This window comes from Capricornis sumatraensis, chromosome 20 (genome assembly GCF_032405125.1).
Source record: "Capricornis sumatraensis isolate serow.1 chromosome 20, serow.2, whole genome shotgun sequence".
Classification (NCBI taxonomy): Eukaryota; Metazoa; Chordata; class Mammalia; order Artiodactyla; family Bovidae; genus Capricornis; species Capricornis sumatraensis.
In genome coordinates this window covers 67,700,501-67,722,204 of record NC_091088.1, presented here as the reverse complement: position 1 = coordinate 67,722,204, position 21,704 = coordinate 67,700,501, and the positions used below count along the sequence as shown (strand labels likewise).

General features: G+C 56.2%; 1 protein-coding gene across 1 annotated transcript; it reads left to right on the top strand.

Annotated features, from left to right (window-relative positions):
• The first annotated feature begins 9,069 nt into the window (after window positions 1-9,069).
• EPS8L1 (EPS8 signaling adaptor L1) lies at window positions 9,070-20,664 on the top strand. The gene is made up of 20 exons (XM_068993001.1): window positions 9,070-9,086; window positions 10,995-11,035; window positions 11,344-11,402; window positions 12,243-12,401; window positions 12,633-12,782; window positions 13,295-13,377; window positions 14,110-14,371; window positions 14,640-14,766; window positions 14,980-15,068; window positions 15,169-15,243; window positions 15,330-15,478; window positions 16,632-16,773; window positions 16,885-16,913; window positions 18,838-18,967; window positions 19,060-19,173; window positions 19,374-19,526; window positions 19,593-19,668; window positions 19,844-20,024; window positions 20,331-20,463; window positions 20,554-20,664. The coding sequence occupies exons 1-20, from the start codon at window positions 9,070-9,072 to the stop codon at window positions 20,638-20,640; spliced, it is 2,256 nt and encodes a 751-aa protein (XP_068849102.1). The 3' UTR covers window positions 20,641-20,664.
• The last annotated feature ends 1,040 nt before the right edge of the window (window positions 20,665-21,704 follow it).

Sequence of the window (21,704 nt, the reverse complement as noted above, 5' to 3'; positions counted from 1 at the left end):
AATCTTTGACCCACCTCTTCCCCTTGGAAGAATTTAGGCTACGAGAATAATAGGTCATTGGGAAAGAAACACATGGGGAAATGTTCCTCATTGCCCTGTCTCTCTGTAATAGCAAGACACTGGCAGAGATAAAATCAACCTGTACATCTATCAGTACAAGTTAATTCATCTGTACGTGTCCCTGGATAGACTCTGTTTACAGCTTTAGGAAGTCCAAATGTTTACCAACATCCAGAGTTTCTTCCTTAAATGTCAATGGGTGGGGGAGGCAGGGAGATCAGATTCTCTTTTTTAAGCTTAAATATCAAAGTGTATATTTTTTTAGTTTTTTTTAAAAAACTACTCTTCCCTTTGGCATCTCTGCCAGGCAGGATGATTTTTCTTTTTCTTTTTGTTCATCTGCATTTTCTTGTTCTGGAGTTCTTGTCCATTTTCCAAGATGAAGAAAATTCTGGAGATGGATGGTGTTTGTTGATGGGTGCATAGAATGTGAACACAATTAATGCCATAGAATTGTACATTCAAAAGTGGTTAAAATGGCAAATTCCATGGTGTGCACAGCTTACCACAATTAAAAATAAGGGGGAAATTTTTAATAAAAAAGTTCTGATGCTGGCTCTCTCAACCTCTAATAAACACGCCCTCTGTGAGCCCTTTTTCTTCTCTTCTATAAACTGGTCTCCTAATGTCGTCCACCTCTAGAGCAGGGGTTGACAAACATCTGCTGCAAAGGACCAGAGAGAAAATAATTTCAGCTTTTGGGGCCATCCAGTCCCTGTTGCAACGACTCTGCCATTATGGCAGGGAAGCAGTCACAGACGATATGAAAACAAATGAGCCGGGCTGCGTTCCAATAAAACTTTATTTATAAGAACAAGCGCTGGGCTACATTTTGCTGGCCTGCCACAGGGTTTGGCAGGATGACAGAAAGTAGTTCATGACAAGGACACAGGAAACACCAGAGCACTGCTGGCCGTAGCGTTGTTATTATTAAGAGAACAGCGCATGCAAGTTCTTTCCTCTGAGGAGCTCCTGTTTGATCCCCAGATGCGCCAAGGAGTTCAGAATATCTGCTGCCAGGTAGGCTATGCACCCGTTTATCACTGTTGATGTTGCTAATAAATCCCTGCAAACGCTGGGTGCTGTCCCAGGTACTGAGAGAACGCTTCCCCCATCAGAAGGCTTATCACACCCAGTTTATTCCTGTTCTCATTCTCTCTTCCTCCCTCCCTCTCTTCCTCTCTCCCTCTCTCCTCTCTTCCTATCCGCACATTTTTGAAGCCCTTACCTGACATGTAAGAAACAGGTCTAGCGACCCTGAGGCTACCATGCTGGATAGACCACATAGAGAAAAGGTTAGATGGTGGAGGAGCCCTGATGATTCCAGGCTCGTCCTTCCAGTCCCGATGCCGCCCCAGCTTCCAAATCCACCCCCACCCTCACCAAATAGAGCAGAGGTGGCTCAGACGGGAGCCTGTCTGCAATCCGAGAGACCCAGGTTCGAGCCCAGGGTGGGGAAGATCCCCTGGAGAAGAAAATGCCAACCCACTCCAGTATTCTTGCATGGAGGCTGTTTTGGAGAATGGAGGCTCCATGGAGAATCCCATGGAGATGGAGGCACCCTGGCAGGCTGCAGTCCATGGGGCCACAAAGAATCGGACACAACTGAGCAACTTCACTTTCCTTCCCTGCATGCCGCCGCCACCAAGCCCTGTGCAGAAGGCAGATTCACCCACAGACTGAACGTGGCCCTTGTCTGAAGCCACCAGGTCCTGGAGCAATTTGTTACATGCCCATAGTGACTGGGACAATCGGTCCTGTTTCATTGGTTTAGTACAGGTGCTCAGCACAGCACATTCGTGGCTCCATAATCTGGAGGAAGGAAGGGAAGCAGGGCGGAGGAGCGGAGCATGGACTCGAGTTAATGGTGACAAGAAGGAAGGGAGGCAAGAAAGGAGAGACTTAGTGAGTTTGCCTGGAGCAAGACAGGCACCATACAAACAGCTCAGCTCAGATGGAGGACTTCCCTGGGATCTCAGAAAACGGCAAGGGCTTCCCTACTGGCCCAGTGGTTAAGAATCACCTTGCAATGCAGAGGACATGGGTTCAATCCCTGGTTGGGGAACCAACATCCCATATGCTGCGCAGTGCAGCCAAAAAAAAATTTCTGAATAAAAATAAGGGTATAGACTTTATTTGAAGAGGATAGAAGTGTTTAGGAATAGATGGATATGATGGTTGCATAACACTGTCAGTGTACGAAATGGTATTCAGTTGTTCACTTTAAGATGGCTAATTTCAGGTCAATTAAAAAAAAAATAAAAACTTGATCAAAACCCCACTCTAGCACCTGTCAGTTTCGGACTCCCACAGTGATCCTGAGAACCCACAGTGCACCCCCATCACTTTCTGACTTCATGCCCTACACCTCTGCCCCAGAAACACTGGCTTTGCTGCGTGAGCATCCGCTGCAGGACCTTTGCACTGGCCCTTGCGCCTGCCTGGAGATCCTCCTCCAGATATCCTCACACTTCACTCCCTTCCCTGATGGTTCCGCAGGTAGAGAATCCGCCTGCGATGCCTGAGACACAGGGAGCGCAGGTTCAGTCCCTGGTCGGGAAGATCCCCTGGGGGAGGAAATGGCAATTCACTCCAGTACTCTTGCCTGGAAATCCCACGGACAGAAGAACCTGGTGGGCCACAGTCCGTGGGCTGGCAAAGGCTAGGACACGACTGAGCGACTAACACTTTCATTTTGACTCCCTTTAGGTCTCCACTGAAACAGCACAGTCTCGGTGAGGACTTCCCCAACCAATAAAACCCCTGAGACGCCCACTGGACCCTCTCCCCTGCTTTATGACCACCATCTGACATTCTGCACATTCAAGTCTTTATTTTCCTCCAGAATGTAGACTCCACGAGGGCAGGTTTGGGGCCGTTGAGTTCCCTGGCCCCTGGCACAGCGCCTGGTTAGAGCAGATGCTTCAGAACCATTTGTCAAATGAATGGATAAGTGTCCCGAATCAGAAGCTTAGGACTGAGTCTGCCCATTCCTTGCGAGCAGGCGCAGAGCTCTCTTTCTGCAGAACCAGTCCTTGTCACGGATGTGGATCCGGCCATGTAGTTATTGATTCATTCCTTTGTCTATCACACCCATCCATTGGCTGAGCACTGAACCTGTTCTAAGCCTTTTCACACCTCATCTTCCCAGCAGCCATTACTGCAGCAACCAGGGCTTATGCTCCTCGTAGCCAGGAAGAAATGAGAACAATCTGGAGTCACTTGCTCCAACCCAAGATCCCAACTCTACTCTGTCTGGAGTCCTTTCCCATCACCACCCTGACCCCCGCCCCAGCCCCCCAGCCTGAGAGCCAAGTTCCTCCAGCTTCGGGAGACCAGTCACCCTGGATCCCTCCCAGAGAATAAACAGCTTACCAGCAGCCTCCCTCCTCCAGTGAGGGCAGTTCTTAGACTCGCCCTCTGGGTGTCACTCCCCGCCCCCTGCTCGTGGGCTAGCCGGTCTCACAGGGGCTTCAGGGAAAACCTTCCCTAACCTCTTAGCTCTTAGGCCCCGGGAAGAACTCCTCTGAGCTGCCACCCTGCCCGAGTGGCCTCCGTCTATGGCACCTTTGGGGCTGCCCATGTTCATGTCACCTCCCCAACCAGAGAGGGAGCGTCTTGAAACTCAGGCTTGGGGCAAACCCATTCGAGCTGGAGTCTGGCCGCGCTGTCCTTTGCCACGGTCATGGTCAACACCAACATCAGGACAGCCCTCCACACTGTCTCCAGGCTCATCTCCTCCAGCCAGCCACGCCCCCACCTGCCCAGCCTCCCCGAGGCGTTCCCTCTGCCCAAAACCCTCTCTGCATTCCTGGGTCCTGAAATTCAAGTCCAGGCACCGCCTCCTCAGAGAAGCCACCTGGGACCAGCTCACCAGGAGTCGCCACTCCTGCCCGCCCCGGGTCACTCCATCTCTTCACCTTTGTTTCACTTCCTGCACGGAGACTCCCACAATCTGAAAGGCTTATTCACATGTGTGTCCCTACCTGTTTATCTTCTGTCTGCCCACCACACCCACTAGAGTGACAAGAACACAAAGGCAGGGAGGGGTTTTGTTGGTCCCCACTTAGAATGTGCTTGGACCAGACTGGTGCTCGAGTACCCGCTCCTGCATGACTTGGGGACTTGGCACATGCTGCTTCCCAAGCCTGGAATAGCAATCCTTGCCAACATCAGCCTCGGCGAACTCCTATTCATCCTTCAGAACCCCATCCCGTTATCACTTCACCAGGGAAGTCTTCTTTGACCTCCTCACATGCCCACTACAGGTTCAAATAAAAGGTCTCCTCCAGGGACACTCAGTGCCCTGTTGATGCCTCAGTTAGAGTGTATGTCACTGTGAATCCCTACTGTGAGTGCCAGCAGGGTCTATTTCCCCAACCAGCCTGTCTTCCTGAGGGCAAAGAGTGAGGCACAAATTGGGTTTCAGGGGCCATTTACTGAATGAGTAAATTAATAAATATGTAAGTTAAATATATCTCCCTGATAACCAGCTCCTATCTTACTCATAAGCCCTGCCCCAGCAATCTGCCGGACCCCACTTCCTGGCCTCCCTTCTAGTCCTAGGGATTCACCGGCAAACCCTCCCGTCGGGTAGACAGAAGTGGGGGCGTGCCTTGGAGGAGGAGGGTGATGGAAGAGGAGGGTGATGGAAGAGAGAGGGGTGGCTTCTGAGATGACACACAGACAGACGATGCTGGCTTAACAAGCTGCGGCGCGCGTTCTGTCTGGTTTCCGGGATCACCCAACGGAGACAATCAACAGTCCAGTTGCCCCGCGACCAAGCGACCCCCGTTCGGGGACAGAGACAAGTTCAGAGCCACAGAGCCCGAAAGCTCACTCAATAAAAGGCTCTGCACTGTTGATTTGGTTCTGGGATTCCCCAGGTGAGGGCCCCCACCGGCTCTCCCAGGACTTACGGAGTCAGATGATGACGGGGTGTGAGCGTCCAATGGTATTTGGGAACCACGTGTCCCGGTCTGGAGAGAGGGCGGCGCCTTCTTTGTGGCCGGGGAAGAAGGAAAGAGGCCCCGGGCCCTGAACGGGGGCGGAAGCTCGGGTTTCTGTCTCACCTGCTGCTCCCAAGCACCGAGGAGCTGCGGTTGGGGGGGCGGGCGGCCTGGGGGAGCCTGCGCAGCGCCCGCCTTGCCCCTCGGACCCGGGAATCCGGACCCCCAGCGCGTTCTCTCTCAGACCCGGGGGTCCAGGGCCGCAGCCCCTCCTCCTTCGGCCCCGGGGGTCCAGGACCCCACCCCTCTTCCCTCAGACTCGGGGATCTGGACCCCCAGCCCTTCCTCCCTCGGATCCGGGAGTCCGGACCCTTAGGCGGTCCTCCCCAACCCAGAACTGCAGCCCCCGCCGAATGCCTACACAGCCACACTGTCCTCCAGCTGCACGTGAAGAAAGGGGCTGGGCTCGGCCAGGTCTGCGTCGGTCCTGGCCCAGAGCCACTGAGACCTGGGGCTGTGGCCTCCCCACTCCGACACTTGTCTTCCCCATCAGTGGGGCACCAGTCCCAGCCTGCCCCCACTCCACCCCCCACAGCTGGCCAAGCTCAGAAAACATTTGTGGCATGGACGTGCAGGGACGCAAAGTGACAGAAGGGGGGCACTGAAGAGTGCAGGGCCCCTCCCGCGGCGGCACCCGGCGTGCGGGGCGGCGGGGCGAGGGGTCGCACTCGGCCGGCTCGTCTGCGCCCACCAGCGGCCGGCACGCGGGCAGGAGAGTCAGCCCTCCCCTCGGTGGCTCCCGGCCGGGGACACCCCGCCCTCACCCTCTAGACCACCTGGGGCTGCCAAACTTGCCCTTCAGGTTTGGCTCCGCCCGCCCCGCCCCTCGTTCCTCCAGGAAGCCTGACTTGACCCTCTGAACCGCCTCTCCTGGGCTCCCAAGTCACCCTCAGCGTCGCTGTTGTAGGACCTGCGGAAGAAAGACCTCACCTATGTGGTTGCAAACACTTCCTCGCCTTTCTCTTACCCTGGGTGCAGCACTCAGAGCTCTCCATAACTCCCCTACATCCTCCCAAAGCTGTGATCCCCATTTTACAGTTGGTGGGGGTGGGGGCGGTGCTGAAGCGCAGAGAGGCTAGGTCATTCGCCCAGGGCCACACAGCTAAAACGGGGCCAGACCATGAGCTGGTGACACAGAGTAACAGCAAAGGATGCCGGGTCTAAACTGTATGTCTGGACTTCACTGCTGGTCGGGTAGTTAAGAATCCGCCAGCCAACGCATGGGACACGGGTTCGATCCCTGCTTCAGGAAGATCCCGCACGCCCTGGGGCAGCTAAGCACGTGAGCCCTGGAGCTGGGGCTCGGCAACATAAGTCCAGGCACTGCAACTTGAGAGAAGCCCTCAGTTGCCACAACTAGAGAAAAACCCGCCCAGCAGCAAAGACCCAGCCCAGCCAGAAGGAAAGGAATAAATAAAAGGTAAATAAATTATGTGGTCTGAGTTCAACCATCTCCAACACTTAGCTGCGGGATCATAGACAAATGACTTGAATATCCCTCAGTTTCTTCTTGTATAAAATGGAGATGATCAAACCCATTTCATAAGATGTTGTGAGGTTTATACAAACCCACACTGCATACTCAGCAGAAGATATAAGCACACAGTAAGTATTAGCAAAATGAGTAAGTGGCAAGAGCAGGACTGGAATCCACACCCAACTGGGCTCTTTACCATAATACCATATGCATTATCTCTCTTTCTCTCTGTTATTTCCTCCCCATCAATCCAGGACAAGGATGTGCCGTCTCTGCTTTCCAGCCTCACTTAGTATAGTTTGTGGGGTCAGCATGCGTTCACTGGAGCAATAATGCACAGAAGTGTACCAAATGTAAAAGTGAATTAATTCAGCAAATGTCCCTCCAGCACTTACTACACACAAAACCCTATTCTATAAGCAGCGGGTAGACTAGGGGACTGAACATGCAATAGGCTTTGTCCTCGTGAAGTTTACATGTTAACGGGGGGAGACGTAAAATAGACAAAATGAGCAAGTAATACAGTGTGTTTAATTTCATCTTTTAATTATGAAATTAAAAGATGCTTGCTCCTTGGAAGAAAAGCTATGACCGACTTAGACAGAGTATTAAAAAGCAGAGACATCACTTTACCAACAAAGGTCCGTCTAGTCAAAGCTATGGTTTTTCCAGTAGTCATGTATGGATGTGAGAGTTGGACCATAAAGAAAGCTGAATGCCAAAGAATTGAAGCTTTTGAACTGTGTGTTGGAGAAGACTCTTGAGAGTCCACTGGACTGCAAGGAGATCAGACTACTCCATCCTAAAGGAAATCAGTCCTGAATATTCATTGGAAGGACTGATGCTGAAACTGAAACCCCAATACTTTGGCCACCTGCTGCAAAGAACTGACTTCTTGGAAAAGACTCTGATGCTGGGAAAGACTGCAGGAAGGAGGAGAAGGAGACAGCAGAGGATGAGATGGTCAGATAACATCACTGACACAATGGACATGAGTTTGAGCAAACTCCAGGAGATAGTGAAGGACAGGAAAGGCTGACGTGCTGCAGTCCATGCGGTCGCAAAAAGTCGGACATGACTTAGCAACTGAAAAACTTCAATACAGTGTGTTAGAGGGTGATAAATGATCTGGAGAAAAATCAAGTGTTGGTCTAGGAAGAAGAGACTCTGAAGGAGGGGCGGGGTCAGAGCTGGCCAGCCAGGGCTCTTTGATGTGACCTTATTCAACCAAAGACCTGAAGAAGGTGGGAGAGTAAGCCCTGAGGATACAAGAAAAGCATTCCAGGAAAACAGCATAGCACGTGCAAAGGCCCTGAGGCAGAATGGCACCTGGGTGCTCAAAGCTCAAAAGAAGGTGTACTAGAAAGTCTTCTCTTCTAACCAGAGAAACAGGGAGCCACCCAAGTCTTTTGAGAGGGGAGTGACTTGAGCTGACTCAGGCATCTACGGGATCTGTCCATGGAGACCAGAGCAGGGAGCAAGACGCTAGGAAGACACTTGCTGCATGCATAACTATGAGCAAGTCTCTGAGACTTGGTGAGCCTCAGTTTTCTCATCTGTGAAATGGAGCCACCCCAGCACTGAACCTCACTGGGTTTGGGGAAGAAGTGGGTGTACAACTCAGTCCATGGGGACCGTGGCACAGAGGGAAAAGATTTCATGCCAGAGGAGTCTGTTAATTTTGTGATACTCTTGGAGTCGTGTTGGGCACTGAATCTTAGCTATCATCGTCATTGGAATTATCGAGGGAAGTTTTCAGACGAAGAGGGAAGGGGGCTGAGGGCACCGGTGGAGACAGAAACCCCAGAAGGAGGTGAGCACGGAGCACGGATGGACCTCAGCCCTGGGATTAGAAAGGCGGGCCCCAGGTTCAAAGCCCACTCTGCGCATTGACCATGAGCAAGTGGCGATTAGCTTCACAGAGACACCAGAAGTCGGAGGGGGGGTTCTGACGCCACATTGCTGGGGCTGTTCTCCTGTTGTGATGGAGATAGAGTGCCGGCTCCCCGCCGCCGTCCCGGAGTCCCGGCCCCGCCCAGGGCCGCTCCAGGAGGCTGTGCCGAGGGAGTGCTCAGGTATGCGGAGGGGGGAGGGCCTGGGAGGGACAGGAAGGACAGGCCGCAGGGAGAGCAGAGCTCAGCGCCTCGGCCTGTCAGAGGCGGACCGGCAGGTGAGGGGGCCTGGGAGAGATCTCGGTCCTAGGGAGGAGGGGCGGGGGCCTGGACCCCCGGGTCTGAGGGAGGAGGGGCGGGGGTCTGGACCCCCCGGTCTGAGGGAGGAGGGGCGGGGGTCTGGACTCCTGGTCTAAGGGAGGAGGGGCGGGGGTCTGGACTCCTGGTCTAAGGGAGGAGGGCCTGTAGGCCCAGATTCCTGGTCTGAGGGGCAAGGGCCTGGGGGCATGGAATCTGGGTCTGAGGGAGGAGGGGCTGAGGCCGGGATTCCAAGGTCCTGTGGTCACGTCAGCCCTCATCCCTTTGCCAGCTTCCAGGGCTCCGGGTGTCAGGAGCCCCCTTTTTCAGCACCATGAGCACCACCCCTGGGTAAGTACCCCTGTCCGCCAGGCCCCCAGCCCCCTCCACACCCACAGGTGGCATTTACAGCAGCCCAGGGCTGGACACTCAGAAGCCTCTGAGCTGCCTCCCTCCCGCTGCCAATCAGACAGACCTGGGTTCAAAGCCCGTTGCCAGCCTTCAGCAGTGGTGTGGCCCCAACAAAAGACATCACCTCTTCAAGCCTCAGTCCCTCCTCTGTGAAACGGGTGATTTCGAGAGCTTGACAGGATAACACACGTGCAAGACTTGGCTGTCTAATCAACAGCAGGTGCTCAGCTCATAGGAACCACTATGGCTGCTCTTGTTAACCTGATTTTTTTTTTAACTTATTTGGCCACATTGCGTGGCTTGTGAGATCTTAGTTCCCCGACCAGGGATTGAACCCTTGCTCCAGCAGTAAAAGCACTGAGTGCTAACCACTGGACTGCCAGGGAATTCCCAATTCTTATCTTATTAAATATTGACCTAGTGCCTAGTTCGTGCATGCTCAGTCATGTCCAACTGTTTGTGACCCCATGAACTGTAGCCCGCCAGGCTCCTCTGTCCATGGGATACTCCAGGCAAGAATACTGTGGTGGGTTGCCATTTCTTCTTCCCGGGGATCTTCCCAATCCAGAAGATCAAACATGAGTTTCCTGTGTCTCCTGCATTGGCAGGCTGGTTCTTTACCAAGTGATGACCTGGGAAGCCCTGGGCTGTTTATAATGAAGGGTCAAGTCTCCTGGAGTGACCAGGGAGAAAGACAGAGAAGCAGGGAAGCAGGTGTCTGGGAGATGTAAGGGAACGATTTCTCCAGCCCAGAGGTAATCAAATTGTGGGGAGATTTGACTGACCAGAGCAGGATGAGGAGCAGAGGTTTGACTGAAAGCGTTTCTCATCCTTCAGCTCTCATCCCTGACTCCCATCAAGCTCTGAGCTTCTATTATATCTGGGGAAATGGGGATTCAAGAATTCTTCTAGCAGAAAGTGACCTTGAAGAGGAGGTTGAGGACAGGTTTTGGCTGGAAAGGGCCCGTGGGGGTAGGAGGGGAAGAAGATAACTTCCCAGCTACTCCCAATACCTGTTGTTCAGTCACTAAGACATGTCCAGCTCTTTTATGACCCCATGGACTGCAGCACGCCAGGCCTCTCTGTCCCATCACCAACTCCTGGAGTTTGCTCCAACTCATGTCCACTGAGTCACTGATGCCCTCCAACCATCTCATCCTCTGTCGCCCCCTTCTCCTCCTGCCCTCAATCTTTCCCAGCCTCTTTTCTAATGACTTGGCTCTTTGCATCAGTGGCCACAGCCTGTGGTTAGGATTTGGTGCTTTCACTGCCAAGCCCTGGGTTCAATCCCTGGTCCGGGAACTGGGATTCTGCAAGCCATGTGATATAGGACAGCTTTAAAAAAAAAAACAAACATTGAGCAACTACTGTGTGTTAAGCCGTTCGCATCATCACAATAATGATAGGAACACGGTCTTTACTGACACAGTGCGTGTGTGCTGTGCTGTCCGACTGTAGGAGAGTCTGCAAAACACTCCAACCGCATCATCTCATTGAATTCACCCAGCAGCCCTACTGGATGGAGGCTGTGGGGAGCTGACCCCTGAGAAACTGAGGCAGGAGAGATTGTCTCCCCACCTCCCTCACCCCAACCAGGGTCTTATGGTAAAGCAGGAGCTGATAGGGGATTCAAACCCAGGTCTGGGTGACAGTAGAGACCACACACCCGCCCACCACCCAGTACCACTGCCGTGCTTGTCTTATTAAAGTCCAGCGCTGGCTCGGCCTTGCTGCTCAAAATCCTCCCTAGCTCCCCACTGCTCTCGCAGGCTCTCTGCCTGGCAATCAGAACCCCCACGATCTGCTGAGCGTTCCCCCAGCCCCTCTCACCCCTCTTTTCCTTCACAGCCCAGAAGCTTCTCTCAAACAGAGTGCGAAGTCTCTCTATGGTGAGTTTAGGGGCCAGGAAACCCTAGGCCAGGAGAAACTAGGTCTGAGGGACGAGGTAACTGAGGACCCAAACCCCTGGGTCTGATGGGGGAGGGGCTGGGGGCTGGCCGCCTGGATCAGGGGGAGGGGCTGGGGGTTGGGTCTCCCGGGTCTGGGGGAGGGGCTGGGGGTTGGGTCTCCTGGGTCTGGGGGAGGGGCTGGGGCTGGGTCTCCCGGGTCTGGGGGAGGGGCTGGGGCTGGGTCTCCCGGGTCTGGGGGAGGGGCTGGGGGCTGGGTCTCCTGCAGCCGTTCCCCTTCACCCCTACAGAACAGAGAAAGCGCTACTCCACTGAGGTTATGTCCGACTTTTCCACCAATGCAGTCAATGTGAGTCTGGGGTCTGTGTTGCCGCGGGTAGCCTTGTGGGAGGAAAGGCAGGCCTGAGGAGATGGGGGTGTTGAAAGCAGCTGACCTCCAAGCAGCATTAACTTGGGGAACTCAGTTTACTCCTCTGCAAAGTGGACCTCTTCTACCTTGCCTCAGACGTGGGTCTACAGTTCAGTTCAGGTCAGTTCAGTTGCTCAGTCGTGTCCGACTCTTTGCGACCCCATGAATCGCAGCACGCCAGGCCTCCCTGCCCATCACCAACTCCCGGCGTTCACTCAGACTCACGTCCATCGAGTCAGTGATCCCATTCAGCCATCTCATCCTCTGTCGTCCCCTTTTCCTCCTGCCCCCAATCCCTCCCAGCATCAGAGTCTTGTCCAATGAGTCAACTCTTCGCATGAGGTGCCCAAAGTACTGGAGCTTCAGTGGAAGAGCTCAATTCCACTTTCATCTGCCAACTTCTCCTCGGGACCAGCTCTTGTGCTGGACACCTGGACCGTGGGGACAAGTCAGGTGCCATCCTGGATAAGTAGGGAGTCAGACAAGGTCCAGAAGTACCAGCAAAATGTGCTCTAATGGGGGTAGAGGTGCTTAGAAGGAATGGGATATAACCCAGACCATTCCCTGCCTTCAAGCGGTCTTGCGGGAGAGCTAGACCCGAGTGTTAGTCATTCCGATGGGAGGCGCAGCAAGGGCACTGCGGGAGGTGGAGCAGGTGCCCAGAGAAGGCCTCCCAGAGGAGGTGTGGTTAGTCGTGGGGCGGAAGGCCGATCCCAGGGGGCTCCTCAGCCCACCCGGCTTCATCTTGGGGCCCACTGCTTCCTTCGTGGCCCCTGCCAGCACCTGGTGACCTTCAGCCTGGGTGAGGATGCCATACACACGGTGGAGGACGCCTCGCAGAAGCTGGCCCTCATGGACAGCCAGGGCCGCATCTGGGCTCAGGACATGCTGCTGAGAGTGTCTCCCAGCCACGTCACGCTGCTGGACCCGGTCTCCAAGGTGCCCCGGGGCGCACGGGTGGAAGGAACGGCTGGACCGAGAGCCTAGCCCTAGGGACGTCCGGGGGCGTCGCCCCCTCTTTGAGCCTCACTAGCTCATCTGTGACCCCTACCCCCGGGGGGAGAAGGGGTTTGCCCTGCGCAGCGCCTACTTCTGCCGGCACCGCTGTCCTGTCACTCTGAAGTCTCTGTGGCTCTGGGCCTCAGTTTACCCGCTGCCCCACCCCTGCAGGAGGAGCTGGAGTCCTACCCTGTGAGCGCCATCGTGCGGTGCGACACGGTGAGGCCCCCGGGCCAGAAACGCCCTCTGCTGCTGCTCGTGTGCCAGGAGCCGGAGCGCGCGCAGCCCGACGTGCATTTCTTCCAGGGCCGGAGTGTCGGGGTGAGCGAGCCGGACCGGGGGCCAGAGCCCGGGGCGCGGCGGGCACCCGGAGGATTCCGGGGGCGGGGTCCGAAGCCCTCCCGCCAATGGGGCGGGCCCTCTACTCTTGGGGCGTGGCCTGGGGCAAAGGCGGGGTCGGGGCCCAGAAGGGGCGTGGCCTGGAAAGAAATTCTGTAATGGAGGTGGTCAGGTTGAACTGAAGGAAGGTGCGGGTAGAACGGAGACCGAGGCTAAGAGCGCGGACACAAAGGCGGAGAGAGGGGTCTGGAGAGCAGCCGGAACTAGTGTGGGTGTGGTCGAGGCGCGAGGTACCACCCAGACGGGGCCTCCGTGGTGGCGGGCCGTGGCCGAGGGCAGGGACAGTTTTAGGGCAGGGGCGTGAGCCCAGGGCTTGGGCGCTGACTACCCGTGATCTAGGGCCGAGCCAAGAGATCGTCCCGGAGCACGGCGCTGAGCGGGCAGTGGGTGGGGTGGGGTGGGACGGGGTCGTGGCCTGACGGCGCGCTTGGCAGGTGGAGTCCATCCAAGAGGAAATCCAGAGAGCTCTGCACAACTACCGCTCGGGCTGCGGGGAGCGCAGGGCGGCGGCACTCAGGTAAAGCAGGGGAGAAGAGATGACGGGGAGGTCTCTGGAGGGCCGGCTCCCTTCTTTGAGCCTCAGTCTCTCCATCTGAGAAATCGGTTGATACCACTAGCCTAGAGCAGAGCCAGTTTTAGAGTCAAACACTCTCCAAGTCGCCTATACCTCCCAGACAAGTGCACTACCCTCCCCTCGGATTTTCCTCCCTCTGCCTCAGTTTCCCCCCAGAGAGGCACGCTCCCCATCCCCCCAATCCATATATCAGATTTCCCCCTCCCGCTGTGAATCTAGGTTTGACCCCTTTGGCCTACCGTGTTTCGGACTATTGTTCAGCTGCTCAGTCGTGTCCAACTCTTTGCGACCCCATGGACTGCAGCACGCCAGGCTTCCCTGTCCTTCACTGTCTCCCGGAGTTTGCTCAAACTCACGTCCCTTGAGTCAATGAGGCCATCCAACCATCTCATCCTCTGTCGTCCCCTTCTCCTGCCTTCAATCTTTCCCAACATCTCTTCTAATGAGTCGGCTCTTATCAGGTGACCAAAGGACTGGAGCTTCAGCTTCAGTATCAGTTTTTCCAAAGAATATTCAGGATTGATTGCCTTTAGGATGGACTGGTTTAATCTCCTTACTGTGCAAGTGACTCTCGAGTCTTCTCCAGCACCGCAATTCGAAAGATTGAAGCCCCGAAATTCTCTGCTCGCTGGACCCCTCGGTGTTCCCAGCCTGCCTGCCCTTGTGCCTCTGCAGGGCCACGCGAATGCAGCCGCGACAGCACCCCTCGCCCGTCGCCGAGGCCACGCCCCTGCCGCATTGCCCGATGTTCCGCGCAGCGATTCACACCGTACAGCCGGCCGCGGGCCGCGGGCGACCCCAGGCGGAGCCCATCCCAGAGGCGGAGGAGACGCGGAGGCCGAGCCAGGAGGAGGTCTGCCCCAGCTCTGACTCGGCCTTCCCGGACCTGGGACCCCGCGGCCCGGACCTGGCCAGTCTGCAGGCAGAGCGGGACGTGGTGAGCGAAGCGGGGCGAGGGCCTGGGGCAGGACTGACCATAGGTGTGAATCTTCTGTCAGGGGGTAGGGCTTGGTCCTGGGACCTCGGTCAGACTTCTGGGGATGTGGCCAGTGGTGACAGGATGGGGCAAGGTCAAGCATCGGAGGGTGTGGCCTGGCCTAAGTGTGCCCCAGTGCTCTCGGTTTGTGGGACTTTGGACGTGGGGCGGGGCGGGATGAGGGTCTAGGATTCAGGGGTCCCATGCATCCCCCTGCCCTGGCCCCCAGGACATCCTGAACCATGTGTTCGACGACGTGGAGAGCTTCGTATCCAGGCTGCAGAAGTCGGCCGAGGCGACCCGTGTGCTGGAGCACCGAGAGCGCAGCCGCAGGACCCGGCACCAGGAGGCCGGGGGTGAGGGGGCGCCATCCAGCGGCAGTTCTGAACAGCCCCTCCCTGGCCCTCCGGGGCCACTCCCAAATATCCTCCCTCTCCCCGGGTCTCCCCCTGCACCCCCTGCCAGTCTGACTTCCCCTCGCGACCTCACTGGGTCTCTGTCTCTCTCTTTGACCCTGCCTAATGCTGTCTGCACGTCCCCCGTCACTGCGCCTGCCTTCCTACCCACAGAGAGCCTCCTGGAGCTGCGGGCCAAGCCACCCTCAGGGGCCGAGTACACTGACATACTTCAGAAAATCAAGTACGCCTTCAGCTTGCTGGTGAGCACGCACCCACCTCGGGACCTCGGGGCCTCGGGGCGAGAGGAATAGCGAGTCGCACCTGTCCACGCACTAACACCAGCACCTCCTCGGCTCTCAGGCCCGGCTGCGCGGCAACATCGCCAACCCCAGCTCCCAGGAGCTGCTGCACTTCCTGTTCGGACCTCTGCAGATGGTGAGACACCCCCGGCCTCAGCCCTGCAGCACAGGAGTCCACCTCAGGCCCGTCTGACTGCCTGCCCACTCCTGCGCCCCTGCCAGATTGTAGACACCTTGGGCGGCCCGCAGTTGGCCAGCGGCGTGAGGCGGCCGCATCTGACTTCCGAGGCTGTGAAGCTGCTGCGGGACAATGTCACTCAACGTGAAAATACGCTCTGGACCTCGCTGGGGGACTCTTGGACCCACCCCGGGTAAGGGGCAGGGCTGGGGGGCGGAAGGCGTGGCACGTAAGGGGCGGGGCTAGGCGGGGCGTGGTGATTGGAGGGAAAGGGCTAGGAGGCAGGAGGTGTGGTGATTTAGGGGCGGGGCTGGGAGGTAGACAGTGTGGTGATTGGAGGGACAGGCTAGGAGGCAGGAGGCGTGGTGATTTTGGGGCGGGGCTGGGAGGTAGACAGTGTGGTGATTGGAGGGACAGGCTAGGAGGCAGGAGGCACGGTGATTTAGGGACGAGGCTGGGAGGTAGACAGTGTGGTGATTGGAAGGACAGGCTAGGCGGGGTGCTTTAGGGGCGGCTCTGGGAAGAAGAGGCGTGGCTGTTGGAAAGATGGGTTTGGCAGAGAAGGGTAGTTGTGGGGCTTAGCTAGAGGGTGTCTTCAAAGAAACTGAAGTATTGGTGGGACTAGGGCAAATGCCGCGATCCGATTGGAGGAAACTCTTGAGTGTCGTGTGAAACAGCCTGCTGAGCCTCAGACAGCAGCTGTCCCCTTTGGCGGTGTGGCAGTGCCCAGTGGTTTCTCTCCTAGGCAGGCCTATCAACTCCAGGTCTGGGGTCATAATTTGCACCCAGGACCTGTATTCTCAATCCCCCCACCTTTCCCCAAGGAGCGTATTGTTTTCTCTGTTTAAAAAAGTTGCAAAAATAAATCTTAAAGTTAGGTAGTTAGGTTTTCTGTAGCATGATTAAAAAAAAAAAAAAAGACTGAACCAGAGCTCGAACGGGAATAAAAGGCAGGACTTCCAGGAATGGGGCAGGGCTATAGCGAGGAGGTAGGCTTGGGAAACGTTTGGTCTGTGGATTTGGAAAGGGGGCACAGCTGGCATCTTCATGGGAGCAGGTGCAAAGTTAGATGCTGGACTTAGGGGAAAGGGGTGGAAGACCCAGTTTGGAATCAGAGGTGAAATTCAAGAGAGTGTAATCAGGATATTTACAAATATAGTTGACATCATGGATGCAGCTTAGAGTAAGGGGCAGGTCTTAGTTAAAAAAAATGGAGGGGGCAGGTAAGGTTACATTTGTTGGGTTAGAACAAGGCTAAAGGGAAGGGGAAAAACTTCATGAAGTGACTGACAGTCTGAAGTCAAACCTTCAGGATCCCTGAGCCCTCGGCCCTCCCTTGGTTGCAGGGTGGACCTACCCCCAGAGGAGGGGCCCCCATACAGACCTGAGTTCTACAGCGGCTGGGAGCCCCCGGCCATGGACCCACAGGGCCGTGCCTGGAAGGACCCAGTAGAGAAACAGCTACAGCATGAGCGACGGCGCCAGCAGGTGAGGCTAAAGCTTAAGCTCCCCCAGGTGACATGGGGGTAGGGGTCAAGACCAGCAATTCCGGGGATGCAAGCAGGGTCCCACCTGACTTACTGCTCTCGTGTCCTGCAGCAAAGCGCTCCCCAGGTCGCTGTCAATGGGTGAGTGTCAGTGGGTGAGTCGGGTCAGTGGGGTCCAGGTAGGGTGCGTCCTGCGGGCTCCCAGTGCTGACTCCACTCCCCCTTTTTTCTTTTTGTCTTCCCGGTTCTTCAAAGGTGGGTGAGGTGGTGATGAGGCAGGGAGCGGGGCAGGGAGAGGGGGGAGAATCAGGGAGGGAGGGAGAGGGCCCCAGTTTTCTGGGTCCAAGGGAGGAGGGTGCTGGGAGTGGGTAAATCTGAGAGAGACCCCTGAATCCCCAAAGATCTGGAAGAAGGTGGCTTGGTTTCCGAGGGCCTGGAAAGGACATGAGGACAGAGTTCTAGGTGTTGGAGAGAACGGGCTGGGAAGTTGAACATTTGGGTTTTGAAGAAGAGCTCAATCTGGTGCTTGGAACCTTGGAGAGCCAGGCAAGCAGACTTGCGACTTCAGGGGCCAAGGGGCAAGTTTCTGGGCAAGTTGGAAAGTGGTACTATTTCCGAGCTCCTGAGAGAGATAAAGCCTGGGAGGCTGGACCCTCGCTTTCCCAAGGCTCTCAAGCAATGGTCTTAGTTCCTGCTGGCTGTCAGACCTTTTAAACGTTAAATAGTTTAGGAAATTAAAGCTTGAGATCTGGGCTCCTAGGTCTCCAGAGGAGGAAAAGGACTGGGGGTGCAGGTCCATAGTTCCAACAAGCAGTGGGGGTGCAGGCTCTTGGGGCCCCCAGGGAAGAAGGGCCGAGAGGAGCCAGGATTCCCTGAGCAAGTTGGGGGCAGGTGTGAGGGAAGCCAGGTGAGATGTGAAGAGGGAAGCAGCAGGTGTGGAGGAGCAGAGGCGGGTCTGGGTAGGGCTGGGGCAAGAGTCTCAGCAGAGACGGCGTGCTGGGAGCTGCCAGCCTCACACGGGGGGCGCCTCGGCCCTGAAGATCCCCTTCTCCCTTGCACAGGTAGGCTTCATGGGGCTGAGGTGCCTTTAACTGGGGTGTCAGAGCTAAAGGTCTGCTCACCTTCCCGCCAGCTGCCTGGTCCAGCGGATCCCCTTCTCCCTACGCTTCTGAATCTTGACACCCCCAGCTTTTAACTCACCGTTTTTTTGTTTTTTTGGCACTTTAAGTTCTTTGTGGGGGGACCTGGAAAGAACTATAATCCCTCCCTGAAAGAGAGAGAAGTCTGTGATGTGGTACAGGCTAGCAGTTAAAGAGCTTAGGGTCATGGGAGCATTCAGGTTCACACCCAGGCGAGTGCAAGTACTGCGTTCACCCAAAAGTGTGGAAAAACCTGAACGCAGTGTTTGGTCAACCGAATAGAATGGAATTCCTCAGGACATGAGCTCGGGCCAGCCTGCCCGAGTCCCCAGTGTAATTATACCTCTTTCTTTCTCTATGACCTTTACATCACGGTTTCTCTCCTGTAAAGTGGAGATAATAATTGGGTCTCTGGGAGGAGGAAGGAACCACTAAGAGGTTCAAACTCATCGTTCATCCAAGGGCTGTCTCAGTATCAAGTCAGCTAGTGTATGTAACAGACTTTGAATAGTTTCTGGCATACAGTAAGTGCTATGTACATGTTGACTCTTGTTATTATGCTTAGGAGTTATCATTTATGCATGAGCCCAGTACATAGGAGATGCTCAATAAATAGCAGCTGTCTCTAGCTGTATGATCTGGGGAAAGTGATTTTATTTCTCTGAGCCCGAATGTTCTCGTCTAGAAAACGGAGCTGATGCTAGTACTAGTATCGTGTGCTTACTGCATGGTGCCCAGCATGAAAGGAGCGCAGTGTATTCAAACTGGCATTCCAATGTCAAACCTCTGTTAACAGTATTAACCTGCCCCTTCCCCTCAGCCTTGACCCCCTGCTTGGCTTTAACTCCAGCTCACACCAACCCCTAAGGCCCAGCAGAGTGATGCTGGCTGCCTCCTTACCCCTCAACTCTTCCCCTTCTCCTCAGTCACCCAGACGAGGAACCAGAAGCTGAGCCCCAGGGGCCGGAGCCGGCGGGAAAGTGGGTCCTGTGTAATTATGACTTCCAGGCGCGCAACAGCAGCGAGCTGTCCGTCAAGGAGTGGGACATACTGGAGGTTAGAGGGGCAGCGGTGGAGGCGAGAGGGTGGGGTCCACCCAACCCTCGCTACAGACGCAGCCTCTGAACCCTCCACTGTACCTCTTCCAGGTCCTAGATGACCAGCGCAAGTGGTGGAAGGTTCAGGACCAGAGGGGGCAGGAGGGATACGTGCCCTACAATATCCTGACACCCCACCCGGGGCCGCGGGGGGGCCGCAGTCTGGTGAGCCGGGGCGGACTCCTGGGTCCTGAGGGAAGAGGGACTAGGGGGTCAGATCCTGAGAACAAGGGGCGTGGGGGTTAAGGTGTCAAAATCTCTGGAAGAGGAAGTGAATGGGGATTCAGACATTTACCTCCAGGAGTAGGGACTGTGATTCAGTCCTCTCTCTGATCCAGGTGCTTCCCTCTTGTTCCCCTCTCTAGGAGAAGAGCATGGCCGTTCCCCCTCCACCACCAGCACCGGCCCCGGGCCCAGGACCTCCCGCTCCTCCCACATCAGCCTCGGCCCCGGCCCCTCCGCCCCCACCCCCTCCGCCACCAGCGCCAGCCCTGGCTCCAGGACTAGCGCAGACCCAGGCTCCGGATCCGGCTACCCCTCCGCCACCAGCGCCAGCCCTGCCTCCAGGACTAGCGCAGACCCAGGCTCCAGCTCCAGCTCCAGCTCGGTCTCCCAGGGACAGCTGCGAGAACCTCAACAACTTGGACTCAGGCAAGAAGGGTGAGTGGTGGGGGCACCCCTTCGAGGGAACGGTCCTTGTCCTCGCTTTCCAGACAGAGGGAAGGAGATTCAGAAAAGGAGGTTCCCGACGACCCATCACGGGAACGCTGGAGGTCCCTGACCCTCTAGGCCCTTCGCCCTGAGTCGTCCCTCCCTCCTGGTTTCCCGCCAGTAGAGAAGTTCTCCCCGATAGTCATGCTCAGTATCAACGAGGAGCTGCAGGCACGCCTGGCCCAGGGCCTCACGGGCCCCAGCCGCGCAGCCCCTGGGCCTCGCGCCCCGGAGTCGCAGCTCAACCCGCGCTCCAGCGCCTCGGAGGTCTGCGCCTGGCTACAGGCCAAGGGCTTCAGTTCAGGGTGAGTGTGGCGAAGCACTCCTAACGGCCCAGTGGGAGTGGCAGACCACGGGGGTCTGGGATTGGCCCAGGACGGGGGCCGCAACTATGGGTGTCAGGCTGTGATTGGCCTGTTTTCCTAGGCTCCGATTGGAGTCACCACGGAAACCTCCCCCACGACGCGCTATGGTTGGTAGAGAGGGATTCAGGAACCTTCGGCAGCTGATTGGACAAAGGCCTAGGGGAGGGCGTGACGTGGTTGGTGGGGCTGACATTCGAGCTGCGATTGGCCGGCAGGCCTGACCATGTCTTCGATGCCCCTGCTCAGGACCATCGCGGTGCTGGGAGAACTGAGTGGCGCCCAGCTATTCTCGCTGCCGAAGGAGAAGTTTCGGGCGCTTAGCCCCGAGGAGGGGGCGCGCGTGTATAGCCAGATTACGGTGCAGCGCTCGCTGCTGGAGGTGAGCCGGAACCCTCGTCCCCAGGTCCGGGCCGGGGAGGGCGCTGAGGACCCTGATGGCTACGGTCCTGATTTCCACCCCCTCCTCCAGGACAAAGAGAATGTGTCAGAACTGGAGGCAGTGATGAAGAAGCAAAAGAAGAGAATGGAAAACGAGGTGGAAACGGAAGTCTTTTGATCCTTTTCCTCCCCTCCGCTCAAAGCTTTGAGGCAGCCCCGCGGGAGATCAGACTTTGCAGACTGCGCTTGCCAATGGAATTAGATCCCTCTAGGGATCGCTGAGCTATTCCAGCCGTGGTCTTACCCGGTCCGGGTAGATAGAGGCCCGTCCTTGCTGGAGTCTCCAGAGCGAGTGCTCTCGGATTGGCCGAGAGCTGGCTTTAGAGACAATTCAGGGGATGTGCTTGTGTTCAGGAGCCCTGTGCATTATGATGTGTGGCCCAGTCTATAAACAGCCTCCTCTTAGCAGGCGGTGTCAACGGCTGTCCTCTCTCCACCCAGGTATCAGGGGCCACCAACCTGCCCCTCAACACCAGCTACAGCCTCACAGTAAAGGAATCCAGGAGGTGTCCCGACTCTCCTTGGTTTCTTCCTCTGAATCCTCCTCTCCCTCCCTGGGGGCCCAACTCAGACTTCTGACCTCCCAGCCTCCGGGTTGTCCTTGAGTTCACTCCAGAGGGACCGAACATCCAGTGTCCCAGTGCGCCCCACGCTCAAAATCCTCTTCTGGCTCCCGGTCACCGTCTTAGTCCTGAATGGTTTGGTCCCTGCCTCTCCAACCTCATCTCTCACTCCCTCATCCCCCATGCATCCTGGATCTGCCCGTCTCCACACACCCACGTGCACACCAGCCTCCCTAACCCCTGCTGCCCCTGCTTCCCCCCTCAGCACCACCAAGTGCAACACACTTGTTACTAGATGCCTCCTGACTCTCCTCCAAAATGGATCGGATCTTTACCTGTCTCATTCACTACATCATCGATAGGCAGGTCAGGGCCTGGCAAGAACAGGACCCCAAATGATCAAGTGAATAAATGAATGAATGCCCAACCTTAGAGGATGGCTCCTATTGGGCTCCAGCCGACTGTTGCCACGCTGAACTGAACAGCTTGTACTATTAGATTCCTAATCCCCAAACTTTAAATGCTGGTAACTGATGCAAATTTGTTTCAAAAACTGATGGCAAGAGCCAAGCTCCCCAGCCCAATAATCGCAGCCCCTATCCCTTGCCTGACTGACCCT

Bases quoted from the DNA above. Each gene is read 5' to 3' on its own strand.
- EPS8L1 (XM_068993001.1), top strand. The intron at 13,378-14,109 runs GTAAAGCAGGGG...GTGCCTCTGCAG, and splicing joins CGCAGGGCGGCGGCACTCAG to GGCCACGCGAATGCAGCCGC. The intron at 18,968-19,059 runs GTTAGAGGGGCA...TACCTCTTCCAG, and splicing joins AGGAGTGGGACATACTGGAG to GTCCTAGATGACCAGCGCAA.